Consider the following 18,405-nt stretch of genomic DNA (forward strand, 5'->3'; position numbering starts at 1 on the left):
AGCGGGAGTTTTCGTCTATTTTCAATGATTTTTAACTATTGTAAATCAACTGACCCACATTCCAGTGAATGTCATTTGTGTAGCAATGTGGAAATCTGGCCTGGGGCGGTGGGGGTGGGGGGGGCTAGAGGTCTTCTGCCATTCATGTTTTCATTAAGAAAGTGGTTTCAGAATAGGTATTAGTTTTACAACATTTATGTAAAACAAATAATGTGACACTGGAAAGCAATACCACTCACTTAACTTAATGAGTTGCTATGCAATAAGTCAGATCCTCCCAGAGTGTAAATTACACAATTGGAAAGCCGCTCAGTGGTAACCCTGGCTTAGCATACCTAATTTAAAGCCGTTCACATCTTTTTTTTAAAAAAAACACCTATCACACATGTAGCTAAACCACTTGTTCCTCCCCCCGTCCCCAACAGTATTAAAACTATTTTAATTACCTCAAATAATAAAAATGAGATATGAGTTGTATTAATAGCCAGAGATACTTGAACTGAAGCTTGAATTATTAAAAATTTGTCATTTAAAAGGTGTCTTGAAATACACATATTAAGTTGCCTTTCAATATTCTAACAGGCCGATAAGCATTTTGTAAGAAAGAGTGTGGCTAGAATAAAATGCTAGGATGATTCTGACATTTCCTAGGTTGAACTGATGAGAGTTCTTATCGTAGGTTATTTAGTGAGTTTACGATTCCAGCTCATAAACACGTGTCAAATTTGAAAGAGAATTTAAGATTTCTAAGAACTAAAATAATAACAATAATAATAATAATAATAATAATAATAATAATAAATAGAGAGGGGGAAAAAAGCTAATAAAAAAATTTCTAAGAACTCACCTGCTTGCAATAAGGCCTTTTGCCTAGTGGGGCTACTTTAGAGAATAGTAAATTAAAGGGGGTCTTGTTCCCTCATAAATAGCTCACGAATAATTTGGGTGACCTAGAGACTGTAAGTTATTAGGGATGTGCTTATAAATGTAAATATAAATAATATATCACTTGCTCAAGACCCTTTCTAATGACCTAGCCTGGACCTCCACACTGTTGGGTACTGTCTGCTACTGGCTGAGTAATTGCCATTTTTGGCAAAGACCACCCAGGACACGGGCTCAGAGTCCAGGGGAGGGCCGGCCTCTGTAGCCTGGCGTCTGCGGAATCGGATCGGAGGGAGTGCATTCAATTCAGGAGGGTCACTTACGACTGAGTTTTTCATCATGGCTTTGACTGTGAAGCCCTCAGAAACCAGGGCGTGAGGCTGGTGCGCCAGGAGCGGCTGCTGCGCCTGCAGCTTGGTCCTCCTCTTCGGCATCTTGTCTGGGCATTTGTTTACGCTCAGGGTCTCTTTTTCTGCCACCATCTTCCTAGAAAATGTCTTGTTCTCATAAAACGTGTAGTAAAAAAATCAGTGGGTTTTACGGACGTGAGTTCGGGGAAAATGTAAAAAGGCGCTAACGGTAGAAATTCAACCCTTCCTAGTGCCCAGCCGATGGAGATGTTTGGCAACTCCCAGGTGAGGGGAGTTGAGGGGAGGGGAGGGGCGGGAAGAGCGCAGGACCTTGGCGGGTGCTGCAACGAGCTTCCAAAGGTTAGCCTCCCGTTGCTAAGCAACGCGTCAACACTGCGGGGAAATGGCTCCACCCCCAGTGACGTACGTTTCCTGGGACTTAACCCGGAAGTGCGGCAGACAGCAGGCGGCGGGCAGCGTGAGCCGAAACTGTGCGCTAAAACTACGACTCCCAGAAGGCCGTGGGCTGCTCACGGTCTGCGCGTGCGTACTCCGACGGCCGGGCGCAGGGGCGGGGAGTCCGGGCGGACTTAACCCCGGAGCACTCTGCCCAAGGGAGGCGCGGGCGGACGCCCGAGCGCACAGAGGCCCCCTCTTGTCCAGCAGTTTGCACCTGCCCAGTGACCATGATCGGTACGTGGTGCCTGTCAGGTACAGCCTCTCTGCGCCGCCCTGCGCCCCGCTGTGGCGCCGCGCCGGTCCTCGGACGACGGGGGTCCTAGGGTGCCCCCTCCCGCCCTCAGGTGCCAACTGTCAGAGGCAGCGCGGCGGTGTCCGCGCCCCCGGGAGCCCGCGGGGCTGCGGGAGACTGTGGGTGCGGCTGTCAGCCCCCCGCGCACCCCTGGTTTGACAGGCGGTCCCCCGCGACAACTTGGCGAGGGAGCCTGGCGCGCGCCGGTGCACCTGCCCCCGCCCTCCCCCGAGGAGACGCTGGCGCCGCGGTCCCGGGGCGGGCGCGCTGCCTGCCAGGCCCGAGTGGGGCGCAGACCCTGCGGTCCGGTCCGGTCCGGTCCGCTGTCGGGGGCTGGGAGGGAAGCCCTGGCCCAGCATTAAAGGAGCGGAGGGAGCCTGGCGGGAGGCTGGGACCCTCAGGCGTTCCTGCGGCTGGATGGAAACTTCTGTTCCTGCTGAATCTCCGTTGGCCGTCTGGCGGGAACGAATAACTAAGGGTCGGTAATGGCAAGGATGGAAACTTTTTGCATCATGAATGAACGCGACGGATTCATTATGAAAAGTCCCTAAACACGACGGCCTGGGTGCCACACAGCGAGGAGGCGCTGGAAGGGGCCGCTCGGTTGCCATATGAGCGCGCAGTCTTCCCAGCTCAGGGAATGTTAGGCAAACGTGGTTTCAGGGGTGCCGCTGAGCATCAGTGCGAATGCACAGCGTGGCGTGAACACTCGCTTCCCAGTGCCCCCCATGAATCCTTAGGGGGGTTGATGATGACAGAGCCTTGCTCTAGAGCAGTGGTTCTCAACCTTCCTAAGACCGCGACCCTTTAATACAGCTCCTCATGTTGTGGTGACCCCCAGCCATAAAATTATTTTCGTTGCTACTTCATAACTGTAATGTTGCTACTGTTATGAATCGTCATGTAAATATCTGATATGCAGGATATATTTTCATTGTTACAAATTGAACATAATTAAAGCACAGTGATTAATCACAAAAACAATATGTAATTATATGTGTGTTTTCCGATGGTCTTAGACGACCCCTGTGAAAGGCTGTTGGACCCCCCAAAGGGGTCTCGACCCACAGGTTGAGAACCACTGCTCTAGTAGATGTACCAGTTGGTGAACTTATTTGGGGATTATCTCCAATGAGCGCCATTTGTGAAACACTTTTGATTGCAACAAAGGCATCGCATCTGAAGTCAGATGTAGTATGATTTTAATTCAGTGTAATCCAGTGCATGGTTAATTTAAAAAGAAACAAATTTATGACAAAGCTATAGATGAAGCCAGGGACTTCAGATCTAAAAATCATCACTTAATTCCAAATTGAGTATCTAATAAGTGATTACATAAATAACTATTAGGGTGAAATGTGTTTAGGCAGTTTTGTTTAGTTTTTTTATTTTTTATTTAGAGACACAAGAAGAAAGAGTGTGGCCTTGGGATTTGATGGTTAGACCGTTATTAGTAACTGGTAATGACATGAAGGATTTAAAGTGGATTTTTAAAAGGCTTTTTTCATACCCTGGCCAGTTTTGCTCAGTGGTTGGTGCATCGGCCTGTGGATGGAAGGGTTGCAAGTTTGATTGCGGTCGGAAACATGTAGGTTGCAGGCTCCATCCCTGTAGGGACGCTGGCAGGAGGCAGCCAGTTGGTGTGTCTCTCTCACATTGATGTTTCTCTCTCTTTGTCTCCCCCCACCTTCTATTCTCTTTAAAAATCAACGAGAAAAATATCCTCGAGGATGAGGATTAACAACAAAACATGTTTCTGTCCTATTCCAGCTACTGCTTTTAATAGTGTAAATTACAACGCAAGTAATTAAATGTCTGTCCCATCCTAAGAAAAGCACCTTACTTACAACAAACAACCAGGAAGACAATGTGCGATAAATGATTTACGTAACTAGTTGCCTTGCTTATGACTACATTTTAACAAAAACCCTAATCGCCCCTTGGGCCCGGCTGTGGGGGATAGTGGTGCCGGTGTGTGGGAGCGGGAGCCGTGGGAGGGGAGGCTGGGCACACGGGGTCGCCAGTTGCTGTTACAGCTTTGGAGCGGGGTAGGCATTACAGTTCACACCCAGTGATGCGCTGGGTCAAAATACACATAACTGCATACCTGGGGGTTGTCTTTTCTGTCTCAACACCTGTGCTCCTCAGAACTTGCCCATTTCATGTTGTGCTCTCTGTGATGCTACGCCTCCTGCAACGCAAATAGCACTCGTCCACGTTCTTTATCTCTTCGCTCCCTTTGGAGGAAAACCAGGAAGCGGGTTGCTGGGTAGAACAGGAGTAAGGCATTGCTTCTCTACCAATGCAGCTGTCTTGGCACTGAGACCGCTTCAAAGCACGTATGTTTCTCGCTTGGATAATGACTGAGATGTCAGCTGCCCTGACCTAGACAGCTACGGAAACACAATCCAACTTAAGTCTGAAAACTGATGACTGTGATTACTGAGACGTATGGAGAAGGACTGCAGGATAATATAAGCAGCATGGAAAACCCTTAAGAAAATTCAACTTAGAAAAATGTCCTTTTGGCACCTCTGTATTTCTTATTTGACCCCCTTTAACCTTTACTCCCCCCTAACCCCCCTCCACCTGGTAACCCCCATACTGTTGTCTGTGTCAGTGAGGTTTGTTTATTTTCCTTGTTTGTTCATTTGCTGTTTTCAGTTTTATATCCCACATATGAGTGACAGCATATGGTCCTTGACTTTTTCTCTCTAATGTATTTTCCTTAGCGTGATATTCTGATGCTCCATCCATGTTGTCGTAAGTGGCAGTGTTTCATCTTTTCTGATGGCTAAGTAGTATTTCATTGTATATATGGATCATATCTTCTTTACCCAATCATCTATTGAGGGACACTTTGGCTGTGTTCATGTCTTGGTCACCTTGAATAATGCTGCCGTGAACACAGGAGTGCATATATCTTTGCAAATAAACGCTTTCAGAAATTTCTGGGAGGTACTCGGGGATTCTGGGTGATGTGGTAATTCTATTCTTAATTTTTTAGGAACCTCCATACTGTTTCTCATGGTGACTGTACCCGTTTACATTCCCATTACAGTGAATGAGAATTCCCTTTTCTCCACAACGTCTCCAACACTTGTCAGTGAATTGTTGGTAACAGCTGGTCCAGCAGGTGTGCGGGGCGTCTCATGTTGGTTTTAATTTGCGTTTCCCTAACAGCTAGTGATGTTGAGCATCTTCGCATATCTCTGCTGGCCTTTGTATGTCTTCTTGGGAGAAGCGGCTGTTGAGAGCCTCTCCCCATTTTTTAAACTGGATTTTTGCCGGGGTCCAACCCCAGCAGGTCCAGGGGTCCCCAAAGGTGTAGACGGAGTCGGCGAAGAAGGAAGGACACGGAGACAGCGTTCAGTTGATCAGCAGCCTAGCCAGGATCTCCAGCCAAGTTCTGGTCTGGATCTCCAGAGAGGTTCTGCTGTTTATTGTTTTGTTACATCCGTATTTATACCAGTTGATTTTAATCCTGTCAATTTCTATTACAAAGGTTAGGGCGTTTCTTATCTCCATTCCAGGGAGTAAAGATTATGTAGCTTAAGCATGACTGTTTGTAGTTAAAGTGATTAACTACCCGCCTGGCACTTAGTTAAGGAGTTTCATCCCCTCCCTAACTTCAGGGAAAAATTCCTACCTGGGGAAACAACCTTTCTAGGAGAGGCATCCCCTCCCTGACTTCAGGGAAAAATTCCTACCTGGGGAAACAACCTTTCTCGGAGAGGTGACCTTGGTTAAAACACACAGCGCTAAGGGGAGCAAACATATTAAGAACAGTATGCTATATACGCCAGGTCCTTTGAAACATATGCTGTGCAGATGTTTCTTTCCTGCAGCGACTGTGTCAAGCAGCAAGGATGGACTGGCTTCTGGCAGATTTTAAATTTTTGTTGTTGTTAAGTTATATGAGTTCTTTATATATTTTGATATTAACTCTTTATTGGAGGTGGGTGTTGTGTGAAAATATCTTCTCCCATTCTGTTGGTTGGCCTCTATTAAAAATATATCTCACCCTTTAAAAAATAGCAATTCTTTGTATTTCAATTTTTTAAATTTTCTTTTTTTTTTGTCTTTTTAAAGAACGTGTTTAACAATTTTATAGTGATGTTTGTGGCCCAGTGTCAGATGTTACAGTGAATGGGTAGCCCGGCCAGTCTGGCTCAGATAGCTGGAGCACCCTCTCATACACCAAGAGGTGGCAGGTCTGATTCCCAGTCAGGGCTCTTACGGGAGGCATCCTTTCGATGCTTCTCTCTCTTTCCTCAATAAAAAATAAGACAAAACCGTTATTTAAAAAATAAATTAATAAAATAAGGCGCATGCATACGTGTACAACAATGTTGCCAGTATTGAACTTCAAATCTGCCGGGGTCCAACCCCAGCAGGTCCAGGGGTTCCCAAAGGCGTAGACGGAGTCGGCGAAGAAGGAAGGACACGAAGATAGCGTTCAGTTGATCAGCAGCCTAGCCAGGATCTCTAGCCAGGATCTCCAGGGAAGTTCTGGTTCAGGATCTCCAGCCAAGTTCTGAGTCCATGTTCCCTCGCTAGGTTCTCCAGGCAGGTTTAGTAGCCATGTTCCCTCGCTAGGTTTTCCAGCCAGGTTCTATCCAGGTTCTCCAGCCAGGTTCAGTCACCAGGTTCTAGTCAGGTTCTCTTGCCAATTTCTGTAGTCAGGTTCAGTCCAGGATCTTTTGCCATGTTCTCTCGCTAGGTTCTGTCTCTAGGTCTGAGGCCAGTTTCTGTCCAGGATCTTTTGCCATGTTCTCTCCAGCGAAGTTCTTCTGTCTCTAGAGAACGTTCTGTGTAGGTTCTGTGCCTCCTGGTTCTGTCTTCTTCGTTCTGTGTTCTAAGTTCTGAGTCTTGCTGTCTTGTTACATCTGTATTTATACCAGTTGATTCAATCCTATCAATCTCTATTACAAAGGTTAGGGCGTTTCTTATCTCCATTCCAGGGAGTAAAGATTATGTAGCTTAAGCATGATTGTTCATAGTTAAAGTGATTAATTACCCACCTGGCACTTAGTTGAGGGGTTTTATTCCCTCCCTAACTTCAGGGGAAAATCCCTACCTGGGGAAACAACCTTTCTCAGAGAGGAGACCTTGGTTAAAACACATAGTGCCAAGAAGGTGAGCAAACATATTAAGAACAATATGCCATATATGCCAGGTCCCTTGAAACAGCAAGCATGGACCGGCTCCCGGCACAAATCCAATGTCTTCTTCTTTAAAAAGATTTTGATTTGAAATAACGCAATAACTGGAACATAGTCTCCTCTGTACCTTGTTTAACTTAACCTCTCCTAGAAGACTTACATGTCTGCATGTACAGATCTACCCCCTGATAATTCCTGTCTAGTCTTTCATTTTATGGATGTACATAAATTATGCAAATACTCTCCAATAAATGAGCCTTCAGTAAGTTTACAGACAATTGTTGTTATCAGGAATGTTTGTGTCTATATCATTTTATTTGCATATGTTAGCATATATGTAAAGTAAGAACCTTATTACAGTGCCTGGGTAGGTTTTCTAGATGAAGTCTTTGTAAGATTTTGAATTTTGCCAAGTATTTCCGGTTGTCCTAAAGTAAACCACACTCTTCTACACGCCTGTCTACCACCACAAGGTAGCAGAGACCTGCCCTGCCCCTCTGGGCTGAAAGATTACAGAAAGACATCCCCCCGGAGCACCCACTGGGTCTCCTCTCTCCTTTACACCGCTCCCCGTCCCCAGCCCCGTGCCTTCGAGCCGGCCCAGCTGCACAGCTGTCCTCAGAGGTTCTGACCTCCTGCAGTGTTTGTAGGACTGCCCATTCCCCCCGTGAGCTCTAAAGATTTATTTTTGCCTTATGGTAGGTGAAAGGACAGGGTATTTTAGTTTGTGAAATGAATTTATGAAGGAAAACCTCTCACTTCTCCTAACACATTCCTTTCATGAAAGCAGATCTAACCATTGAGCCCTACCGTGTGCCCGTCCTGCTCCAGGTGCCAGGGATACATGAGTGAGAAACACACACACACACACACACACACACACACACACACTGCCTGCCATCATGAATGGGCAGTCTACCGTCACTGTTTGCCCACAAATCTAGATATTTGCTTTCAAGCTTGCAGGTGGTGAACTTTCAGCTCTCAGAATTGACATTTCTGGTTGAAGATACTGTGTTCTGCTACCTGTCCTGCCATTTCCATAATCTCGGATGAAAGGTGACCTACAGCCAAGCGCCCATCGTAGGCTCTCAAGCCTCCACTTGTGACGGGTAGACTTGTGTCACACAAGAAGTTCTACTACATTTTTGCATAGAAGATTTTGCATAATTATGTACAGTCCTTTGAGTCCAAAGGCTCCAAAATAATGACCTCGCGCCCTTTTCAATCTTGGAACCGTTTCTACGGGCTTTCTTTGAAGTCTGCATTTTTTTGAAGCCTCTTAGCTTCATCGCTTGGAAAGGAGACAATGAACGCACTTTGTACTGAGGAACGCAAATCCATTTCTGCCTCCAAAGCGTCTTTGAAAAATGCAAAAAGGAACAATTCGCCTCACTTCAAAACGCCCCATATTCATGAGAGCAGTTTCCATGCAGAATACTTCCTTCCGTTCCTGCGAGTTCTTTGATCAGTGAGAATTGTTTCTTACCTGCTGTTTCTTCAGCCTTTAATTGAGGCCCAGTGCTTATTCGGTGTTTCTGTTTTAATTTGCATTTAATGAGCTCATTTTGACTGTTTCTTTGTAGTAGTCTGAATGGTTTCTCTCAAGTTTTGTGATGTGAGAGGAAGAGATGTGTGTGACAGTTGGCTGACTGATGTCGCAGCTCGCCTCCCTGGCTTCTGTCCCTCACCGACAGGAGAGAATCCTGGTTAAAAGGACTTACCTTAATGCGTCTATTTCCCCCAGTTCCGTGGGTCCCCCTTACCCAGGGCTTCCGCCAGCTTATTCAACACCTGTGTCACTAAACAGAAAGCGTTCCTCCTTGGACTCATAGGCATTTCAGCTCAGTAAGGATTTCGGTGTCATTTCTTTCCAAGACATTGGACCAGGTGGCGCTCTGCGGGGGGGCCAGGGGTGATGGTGTATGTGTATGGATTGTGTGTGGGGAAGGACACGGAGAAATATAAGATACGGAGAAATCTTTGGTAACTTTCCAAAGTTAGTCACCAGAAGTCCTACCGCAAAGAGCTGGTGCTGTAGCGGACAGGGGACAGGGCAACGCATGTTTGGGGGACGCCATCTCCCATGGAAGCAGAGTATTTAGAAAGAAATGTCGGTGTGAACACACGCCCACACCTCCTCACCCCTCCTCGCAGCACACCTGCCCGCGCTCTCTGCGTTGGTTCTGTGATTCTCGCAGCCAGGAAGGCCTCTCCTGTGTGCAGCGCATCTAGAAACGGCTGTGCGTGCCTCAAGACCCCTTTCAAAGGGCCAACTTTCTAGGGCGTTTTCTTTAAGGGCTCTCCACCTGACCCCACCTTTCACCCCCTCCTCAGTCTGAAGCAATGAACTGCTTGAGAATCAACTAAGAAATTAGCAACTACTGCCCGGCCCTCATGGCTCAGTGATTGAACGTCAACCTATAAACCAGGAGGTCACAGTTCGATTCCCGGTCAGGGCACAGGCCCGGGTTGTGGGCTCGATTCCCAGTGTGGGGTGTGCAGGAGGCAGCTGATCCATGATTCTCTCTCATCATTGATGTTTCTATCTCTTTCTCCCTCTCTTCTCTCTCTGAGTTCCATAAAACTAGATCTAAAAAAAAAGAAATTAGCAACTACTATTTGTTAGGTTCTCACTCCTGGTGTAGAAAGTGTAGAGAAAAAGAAAGGGTTGCCATCCTAAACCGTAGGTACCACGATGAAAGCTTGCACAGGGAAGCCCTAGAGAGGGCAGCTGAGCCCAGGCCCTCTGTTTCCTGGGGCCTTTGAGTTGTCCCTAAGGACAGGGAGGAGGGAGCTGGATGGAGGCAGCATTCTGAACTGGGGGTGGGGGTGGGGCTGGGGCTGGGGCGGGAGGAGGAGGGGATCCAGGAGCCCAGGGAATGGGGAGGGCATGTGACAAGGCCAGGCTAGAGGAGGAGGCTGGCACCAGGCTAGGGCCTGGTATGGAAGCAGTGTCAGGAGGGTGGGTTTTTACTTGGTAGCAAGGAGTCAGCCATCGAGCCGCTGTGAACAGGAGGACATTGTGAATGGGTGGTGTTTAGGAGAGATGTCTGTGGCCATATGGGAAGCTGCAGGGTATCCCACATGTGCCAACAGTGCGAGAAGTCCCGGCAACCACTCATCGCCTCTGCTTTCCCTCACGTGGGGGATGAGCGGCCACTGAGAGTGGCCGGGTTGTGGGGTAGGAGACGGCTCTTCTCGGGTGATGACATGGGTCTGATATGTCACTAACTCGTCTCTAATCAAGAGCCACATTTTTTAAAAATTGTTCTTATTTCTGTAGAATGTGTTACCTGTTGTTGACAGGTATGCTTTCACTCAGGGCACTACAGCTTTGGAGTTATTTCTGTCCCATAAACAGTCTGTATCTCCTCTGATAAGTGGCACATGGTGCTTAGGGTTGTATTTATAGTCTCTGCCCTAAATGTGAGGACAGCGTCGCTGTGGTTGGAGCTGCTGAGTGGCCCCGCCCAGGGCAGTTCCCTTCGGTGTCCGCAGAACGTATGTGCCGGGCCACACATTGAGAATGTCCTTGGACAAATGTTGGGGTTTTTTGTTTTGTTTTTTGTTGTTTTTTGGTTTTTTGATGATTTATCCAATATACTTGTAAGACTTGAACAGGGTTCCTCATCAAGGATAATGTTAGAGTCCTTAATGTTGGAAGAGAGAAAAATCACTATGTACCATATATAGAACCTTATCCGTCTCGCAAACCCCCGCCCCACCCTCATCAAACTAGGACAAAAATTACTGACCAGGGAGCCGAGTAATTGGTGTTCCAGTTGAGATAGTTCATTATTTGTCCTCACGATTGATGAGCGTACCAGTTCCTCCTTTTATTGAATGTTTTGGCGTCTCGGTGCGTAAATGCGATGACCTGAGGTGAAGCCCATGGAACTGCCTGGTGGTTTTGTAAGCTTGTTCTTCAGGGCACATCCATCTTCCAGACCTGGCAGATCGGAGTCAGACGACCGAAACTCACGCTGTGCTGTCAGTATCCTGGACACACAGACCCAAAGGGTGAACTGCTTGTGTTCCTGCGGTGAGCCTCCTGTAGCATCCACCTGTACCCCCCCTTTCTCTTCACCTTTCTTCCCACATTCCTCGATTTTCTCAGGAGCTGGGATTTCCCATTTCCCTCTTCAGCTCACAGGGGCAGCTGGTGTCTGGGTAATGATGAGGTGAGCTCCTCTCTGCCTGCCACCATTGCCATCCGATTCCCCAGCTCCACTGCTGGTAAAAAGTGCATGAATGGAACTGGAGAGCATTATGCTACGTGAAATAAGCCAGAGAGTGAAAGAAAAACACCACATGATCTCATTCATTTATGGATAATAAAGAACAGTATAACCTGATGAACAAAAAGATAGATACAGAGGCAGAGAAGCATGGAGCAGACTGTCAAACTACAGTGGGAAGGCTGGGGAGTGTTGGGGTGGGGCGGGGTAAGAGATCAACTGAAGGACTTGTATGCTTGCATATAAGCATAACCAATGGACACAAGACACTGGGGGTGGGGGGTGAGGGCATGTGCCGGGGGTAGGGGAGGCCGGGGAAAGGTCAATGGGGGGGGGGGGAAGGAGACATGTACTACTATCTGTAATACTTTAAACAATAAAATAAAAAAATAAATAAGTGTATCCCAGGTCGTGACGGGAGTGGTGTGACTGCCCAGACCAGGGGCCACTGCGCCCCTGCCACAGGGAGCAGCTGTCTGAGCAGCCCCGTGCAGGGCCCGGCTCCATGTGCTTCCAGGGCACTCAGTCCTGCCTACAGCTCTTTTCCCTTATGCCCGAGTTTTGGGGAGAGGTGAGCTTGGGCTGACCAGAGGCTAGGGTAGGCTTACTGCCTGGAGAAAGAAAGATTTAAGAAAAGGAACATGCCCCAGGTCTCCTCTCTGCCCTTGAACTCTGGCTCAGGGTCCTCGGCAGCTCTCTGGCGTGTCCTCAGACCAAGAGGTGTGGACTTAAGCACCACCCAGGCAGCGGCCTGTGGGTGGCTGCTGTGGGGGCTGCTGACCAGGCAGCAGTTGCAGCCACCACCGGATCTGGAGAGTTACCTGTGATGACACCTAACGATGTCAAGTGAAGACGCCTGCAGTCACAGTATTGGACAGGAGCTGCCTGCGTCGCTGTGCAGGCATTTTGAACACACGTACATGGTACGCATACGGAGAGCTGATACGTGCTTCCACTCTGCATTGGGGAATTGGTGAAACCCCAGCCAATGGTCGGTAGGGGAGTTTCTTCCTTTGTCGCGGTCCTCTCTGGAGCTTTCTCCTTTCTTTATTGTCCGTTCTGTGGATGTGTGTGCACAGGCAGTTTCTCACTACACGCAGCGTTTCCATCAGATGTGTTTTTCCCCCCATCAGCCCATTTCAAGGAAATCACCACCTAGTCTCAGTGTGCGATGCTGGAGCTGTATGCTGGGTCCCGCATGTGTCCTCGTGCGCTGGCCAGCACTGCGCACTGCAGAACATTGTATCGCGATTTTTGCGAGGGAGAGAGGGAGGATCTCGAATAATTTCTATTTGGGGCTTAATTATCTAAGGAACTTCTCTATGGGGTCTAGTCATGGTTTTCACCATGACTTTGTGTATAAATTTATTTAAAAATCTCTTCTGACTTCTGCAGCCAATTTAATTATTATAAACTAGAGGCCTGTTGCACGAAGAGATTCGTGCAATAGGCCTTCCCTACTCCTGGCTGCAGGCACCGGTTTTCCTCCGGCACCCAGGACCCAGGCCTTTGCTCTGGCCGGAGCCGCCTTCCGTCTTCCATCTTCACTGCTCCGGCTCACCTTCAGTCTTCGCTCCACTGCTTGGAGCCTACGTATGCAAATTAACCACCATATGCAAATTAACCGCCATCTTTGTTGGCGGTTAATTTGCATATCATGCTGATTAGCCAATGGGAGGCATAGTGAAGGTACGGTCAATTACCCTGTTTGTCTATTATTAGATAGGATAATTAGAATGCAAGGTAAGCTGGTAAGGGTGGCTATGCCATTTGAGGTCAGGTTTCTGGAGGTGACATGATTTTTTTTTTTTTGTCCTTCAGTAATGATGACAACAGGGTGAATAATGTTAATGACCTACGGCTGGTGAATATGTGTGAATTCTTTAACGGTGAAGAACTTGTTTTTAAAAAGTATTAACAGCAGAGCTTCGTTACCCTAACTTAAAACCAGCTTGCATTAATTGCCACTTATATATGAAATCTACTGGGAGGTATAACCAAATATTATTATCTTTGGGTTGTGGGATTTTTTTTCATTGTGATTTTCTGTTTTTCAGATCTTCAACATTAAACAGATCATATTTTAGAAATACAGTAAATGTTATAAACGCGGTTTTAAAGCTAGGACAATGCATGGCCACTGGAACCCATGCGGAACTGATGATCCTTTTGTGACAGGTTATGCGCGATAAAGAATGGCGGTGCCTGCAGTGACCGCAGGTTGGGTGGTAAGAGCAGGGGCCCCTGGAAAGCTAACACCACTGCCGCCATCATGCTGACTTTTTCAGGGCGCTGCTCACCACCCACACTCCGTGGCTGCCTTAGTTTCCCGTTGCTGCTATAGCAAGTTAACCGCACGTTTGGTGGCTTAAAACAGCACCAAACTCTCCTCTGGCCGTTCCCGGGGCCACAGTCACAGGAGAGTTTAAGGGGCTGAAATCAGGGGTGAGCCGCGGAGCATCGATCCTCTCCCACTCCTGCAGGCCCCTCCTGGCCCCTGGCCGCCCCCTCTGTCTCATCACTGGCTGTCCCTCCCTGTAGCCCCCGCCCCTCTCTACAATGACACCTGTGATTACATTGGGCCCCCAGGGGACCTCAGTGGCATCTGAAAAGCCCTCTTGGCCGAGGTGCCCCGGCTTTGGATCAGGGCGTGGACATCCGGCGGCGGCCCCGTCCAGCCCCCCTCAGTTCCCATGAAGGCTGCCTCCATTGGGAGCTGGTTTTGAAGTGTCCTGTTATGAACTGAGGACGACAGATAGAGGACGTTGCGGTGACAGGGGCGCCATTTGATCTGGCCTTTCCTGCGGCCACCTGGAGGCAAGGCGGTGATCCCTCATGTGATCTGGGCGCTTGTGTGTGTGGGTGAGTTGATAAACCGGCCAAGGACATGAGTCACTTTCGAGGCAGTTGCCCAGGTGGCCAGGTGGCCAGGAGCGTGCAGCTCTCCTCCTGGACGCGTGGGAGGCTCAGCTGGGCAGTTTGCGGGGCCAGGTGCTGGTGTGCGTCCCGCAGGGCAGGGGGCTGTGCTTTGCGTGTGACAGGAAGTGTGACTTCCCCCAGCAGCACAGGGCAAAGCAGGGCCAGTGGCCGTTTTATGTACATTTTTCTTTCTCTTTTAACAATTCACTAGAACCTCAGCCATAACGCTCCTGTGGAGTAGTTTAACTTTCTCTTGCCCTTCGTAAGTAATAACTAGTCTGGCCTAGTTATTTTCCTGGTTGAAAATTACACAGTTAGATGTTTTAAATAAATTCTGGTAAACTTATAAAGGACAAAAAGGAACAAGATTGTGTAACTTAATTTGCTTCCTTTTTAAAAATAAAATGATGTCAGTATAGAATTTGGTTCCATGCGGCAGTTTTAGCTGAAACATTTGGGAAGCATTTCCTTCCACGTCATTGGTACAGTTAGGAGGAACTCGCAGGGAAATGTGGAGTAAACTTTTAAAGCAGGTGCAGAATTTGATTTGTAAGAAAAAGAAAAGTTGCATTTTTATGGGAAAAAGGTAAGACAATAAATATAAAATTCAACCAGCCTTGGTTGAGAGGGTGCGTGACAGGGCCTGTGACGGGCACAAGTCTGCGTGTGTCAGCGAGGAAGCCGCAATGTAGGGGAGACGCTGTGGGCACAGCAGAACATGCCCTCCGGAGGGAGGCTGAGGGGGAAGCGTCCCGCCCTGGGGTCTGTGGGCGCCCCTGTGCCGGGCAGGAGCAGCCGATGGGGATGGAGCACCAGGGCTGTGGCGGAGCTGATGTTGAGGGATCAGGGTGAAGGGCGGGGAGGGGGGGCCCGGTGCCAGGCTGCAGAGCTCGGTTTTGCCCCGTGAGTAATGAGGAACTCACTTGGTCTTAATGCCAGGAAGGGGCATGATCATATTTATTTTTAGGAAGGGCTTCGGCAGCGGGCCACGTGCCATCTCACCGTGACTTTGGTTGACACAGACACGATGACAATGCTAGTCTGGTCTGTCCTGGCTCCAGGAAGAGCAGCAGGTCCACGCAGCTGAGCGTTGGAGCCTAAGGCCCATTCGCAGAGGACATGAACTTCAGTGCCCGCAGTCGTCAGGGGCGAAGGGACAGACGTGGAGAACGTGGCTCCTCTAAGACAGTGACAGAGAGGGTGGCAGGGCCTGTGGCTGAGAGTGGGGCGTGAATTCAAAGAGGAAAACAAATGAAACCGGCAGGAGCTCAATTCCACAGCCTTGAGTCTGTTGCAGGCCTCCCACACGGGCCTCGGTGCTGTTCCGACACATGCATGGCGTCATGTGACCAGGATAACCTGGTGCATCCACGCTGGTGGACTTCGGAGTGTTGTGACAGGGCCATCTCCTGCGAGTTTCAAGACTTCCCCTCATTCCCTGTTAATGCTTTCAGCTTCATTGCCCACGTCCTTCCTGAGGGAAGAAAAGTGCTTGTACTTAGTGATTGTAAATCCGTGACTGAGTCTGAGGAGAGGAGGCCCTTGTCTTCTCTCATTTTGTCTTCTCTGGCCTCCCTTCCTGCGCCTGCGGTGGGGGTACCACGTTAGCGAGTGCACGCTCTGCTGGCACTGGCTTGGGGTGGGGCCTCACTGCATTTTTCTCTGCAGCCCGAGCCCAGCAGCATCCACGTGAGGTTGACATGGACGGAAGAACTAATAGGCGGGGGAGTGCTGCTGTGGTTGGCCTGGTGTGCTAAGGATGTTAGAGTGCTGCGTCGTCATTAATTTTAGGAGCGAGTGTAGTCTGTCACATTTTCCGGGGCGAGAACGGAGCCAGCACAGGACGATGGCTTTTCACGTCCCACCTCCTGTTGCTTCTCCCTGCCGCTTCTCCAGTGCGAGCCCTGGGAGGGAGCCACTCATGATGGTGGTTCTGGAATGAGCCGGATTTGAAAGTAGTTGCTCTATGCAAGTGTTTGGAGTATAAATGACGGGCGCATTGTGTCTCGTCCACCTTCAGCTTTAACTTTACGACAGACGTGCCTTTGCTTCTGGGAGGCCTGAACGTGCTGCTCCCTAAGGCGGCTTTCTCGCGGAGTGCTCTCAGGGAAACGTATGCTCCGGCTGCAACGTGATCACAATATCCCTAAAAGCTTCCTAATCGCGTTACTGCAGCTAAATGGTAGACACTCCGATTTTCCTTGACCCCATCATCTCGATTAAGTTCAGGCTGCCGCGTGATTGATGGAAGAAGCAGCCCACAGGCCAAAGCCAAGGGGAGCGGCAGGCCTGGAGCCTGCACGGCAGCTTCAGGGCAGTGTCATTTGGGGCGGGGGTGGGGGGGACGCATTTGAATTATCCTGAGGCATTTCTTTAGTGGGCAGATGGATTTGTTTCCATGCTCTCAGCGTCCCACGGGCTCTAATGTCATTCCCACAGCCCTTATGGATGCTCTCGCCCCTCCTCCACCCCTCGGACCAGACTGGCAACCACAGAAAGTCCCGGTGCTACCACAAAGGACCAGTGTTGGGGGGTTGCACCCGTGCTCTAAAGACTTCCCTTCACACGTCTGTAAGACAGGTGTAAGTCTCGGCCCGGTTTGGGAATGATAGGTAGTTGGGGCGTGGTTGGAGCACAGCCCAGCAGTGTCTTTGTGCCCACATGTCTCCCGCCTGCCCCAGGGCCACAGCGTCACTCCCTCAGGGTGACACAGAGCCCTGTGATGACAGCTACCACCCCTCCCGCTCCCAGCGGGCGGAGACACGCCGTCCAGCAAACTCACGTCTGTGCTTGTTCTCAAAACCCACGCATTTCTCTGTGTCATGAAGCGTGGAGGCCAGTGAATAGGAAGCTCCTTTCTGAGGCAACGTGAATCTCCCTAGTTTTTAGCGGTTCGTTCTACGGATTCAGTCCAGAGCACTGACCCGGCACAGTGATGGCAGCTGGAAGGCTGGACAGGACCCTGAAGTCGTTGAATGTTGGCGCTCATCATTCTACTTCTAAGGTGTTATTCCATCCTCTCAAGTTGTTTGTATTTGCTTCTCACAGCGAGAAGTCATAGCTAATCGACAGACTTTTGCAGTTAACTATACAATAAGCACTTTGAGTCATTTTGTTAGATTTCTCAAGGTGAATTTTGAACCCTAAATACTTTGCTTTGGTAGGATTTTTGATAATGGAAAATAAAATTATATTTGTCAGCTCTTTAATTCCCCAGATCTGACATACTTTTCCTGCCTTCTCTCCCCTTTGGCAGAGACCTAACTTTATAAATAATGGTCTTTTAGCTGTTTTCTGCTTCCATGATAATAGGCTTATTGGTTGGTTGGTTGATTGGTTGGTTGACTGATTGATAGTACTTCTGAAAATCAGGCTTGGAATTAAACATATATACATGTTGCCCATGGCTAGTAGTACTCCTTATTCATGCCCCTCCTTGTCCAGGCTTATTTCAAATCACCCTCCCCCTAAACTAGAGCATAGCAATCACTCACATACTGAAAGTTTCTTCTCCACATGGTAATGCAGTGGTGGTGGTGGGTAATAACGGTTCCCCTCTAGGCGTTTTGCTCTGGGGACTGGAACTGAAGTGAGGAATTCCGTTTTATGTGGATGGAGTTCTCATATGAGAACTCATAGGTGTAGGTTCTAGAACAGCCGTGGGCAAACTACGGCCCGCGGCCCAGATCCGGTCCGTTTGAAATGAATAAAACTATTGAAAAAAAAGACCGTACCCTTTTATGTAATGATGTTTACTTTGAATTTATATTAGTTCACACAAACACTCCATCCACGCTTTTGTTCCGGCCCTCCGGTCCAGTTTAAGAACCCATTGTGGCCCTTGAGTCAAAAAGTTTGCCCACCCCTGTTCTAGAAGATAGGAACTTGATCCTGATTTTCACATTGATATGTTAACTGTTTCTCTTGTTTGCATCAAAGGCTCTAAGATGAGTAGCTTCAACTTTAGCACATCAGGTATGGGGATGGTTCAAGCCAGAGATAAGCATGTTGGGTCTGGGAATTGATTTTTTATTCTACTTACAAAGTAATAAGTTTGCCTGCTAATGTGTCATGGGTACTGGCAGGAGATACAA

The 18,405-nt window shown here is 48.6% G+C and overlaps 2 protein-coding genes across 4 annotated transcripts in view; one reads left to right on the forward strand and one right to left on the reverse strand.

The window, feature by feature from the left end:
* PACRG (parkin coregulated) overlaps positions 1-1,476 on the reverse strand; it is a 303,333-nt gene extending 301,857 nt beyond the window's left edge. Inside the window, exon 1 of the mRNA XM_036316019.1 lies at positions 1,209-1,476. Within this exon, the coding sequence (XP_036171912.1) occupies positions 1,209-1,367 (159 nt within the window). The 5' untranslated portion in view covers positions 1,368-1,476. The remainder of the gene's footprint in view (positions 1-1,208) is intronic.
* Positions 1,477-1,812: 336 nt separating this feature from the next.
* Positions 1,813-18,405, forward strand: part of PRKN (parkin RBR E3 ubiquitin protein ligase) — a 530,440-nt gene continuing 513,847 nt past the window's right edge. For 2 of the 3 annotated variants that reach the window (XM_036317340.1, XM_036317341.1), the window contains exon 1: positions 1,813-1,946. In XM_036317340.1, coding sequence (XP_036173233.1) covers positions 1,922-1,946 — 25 coding nt within the window. In that variant the 5' untranslated portion in view covers positions 1,813-1,921. The remainder of the gene's footprint in view (positions 1,947-18,405) is intronic. The other variant, XM_036317342.1, reaches the window with a different exon arrangement.

The sequence above is a fragment of the Myotis myotis genome, unplaced genomic scaffold, assembly GCF_014108235.1.
Source record: "Myotis myotis isolate mMyoMyo1 unplaced genomic scaffold, mMyoMyo1.p scaffold_m19_p_7, whole genome shotgun sequence".
Taxonomy (NCBI): Eukaryota; Metazoa; Chordata; class Mammalia; order Chiroptera; family Vespertilionidae; genus Myotis; species Myotis myotis.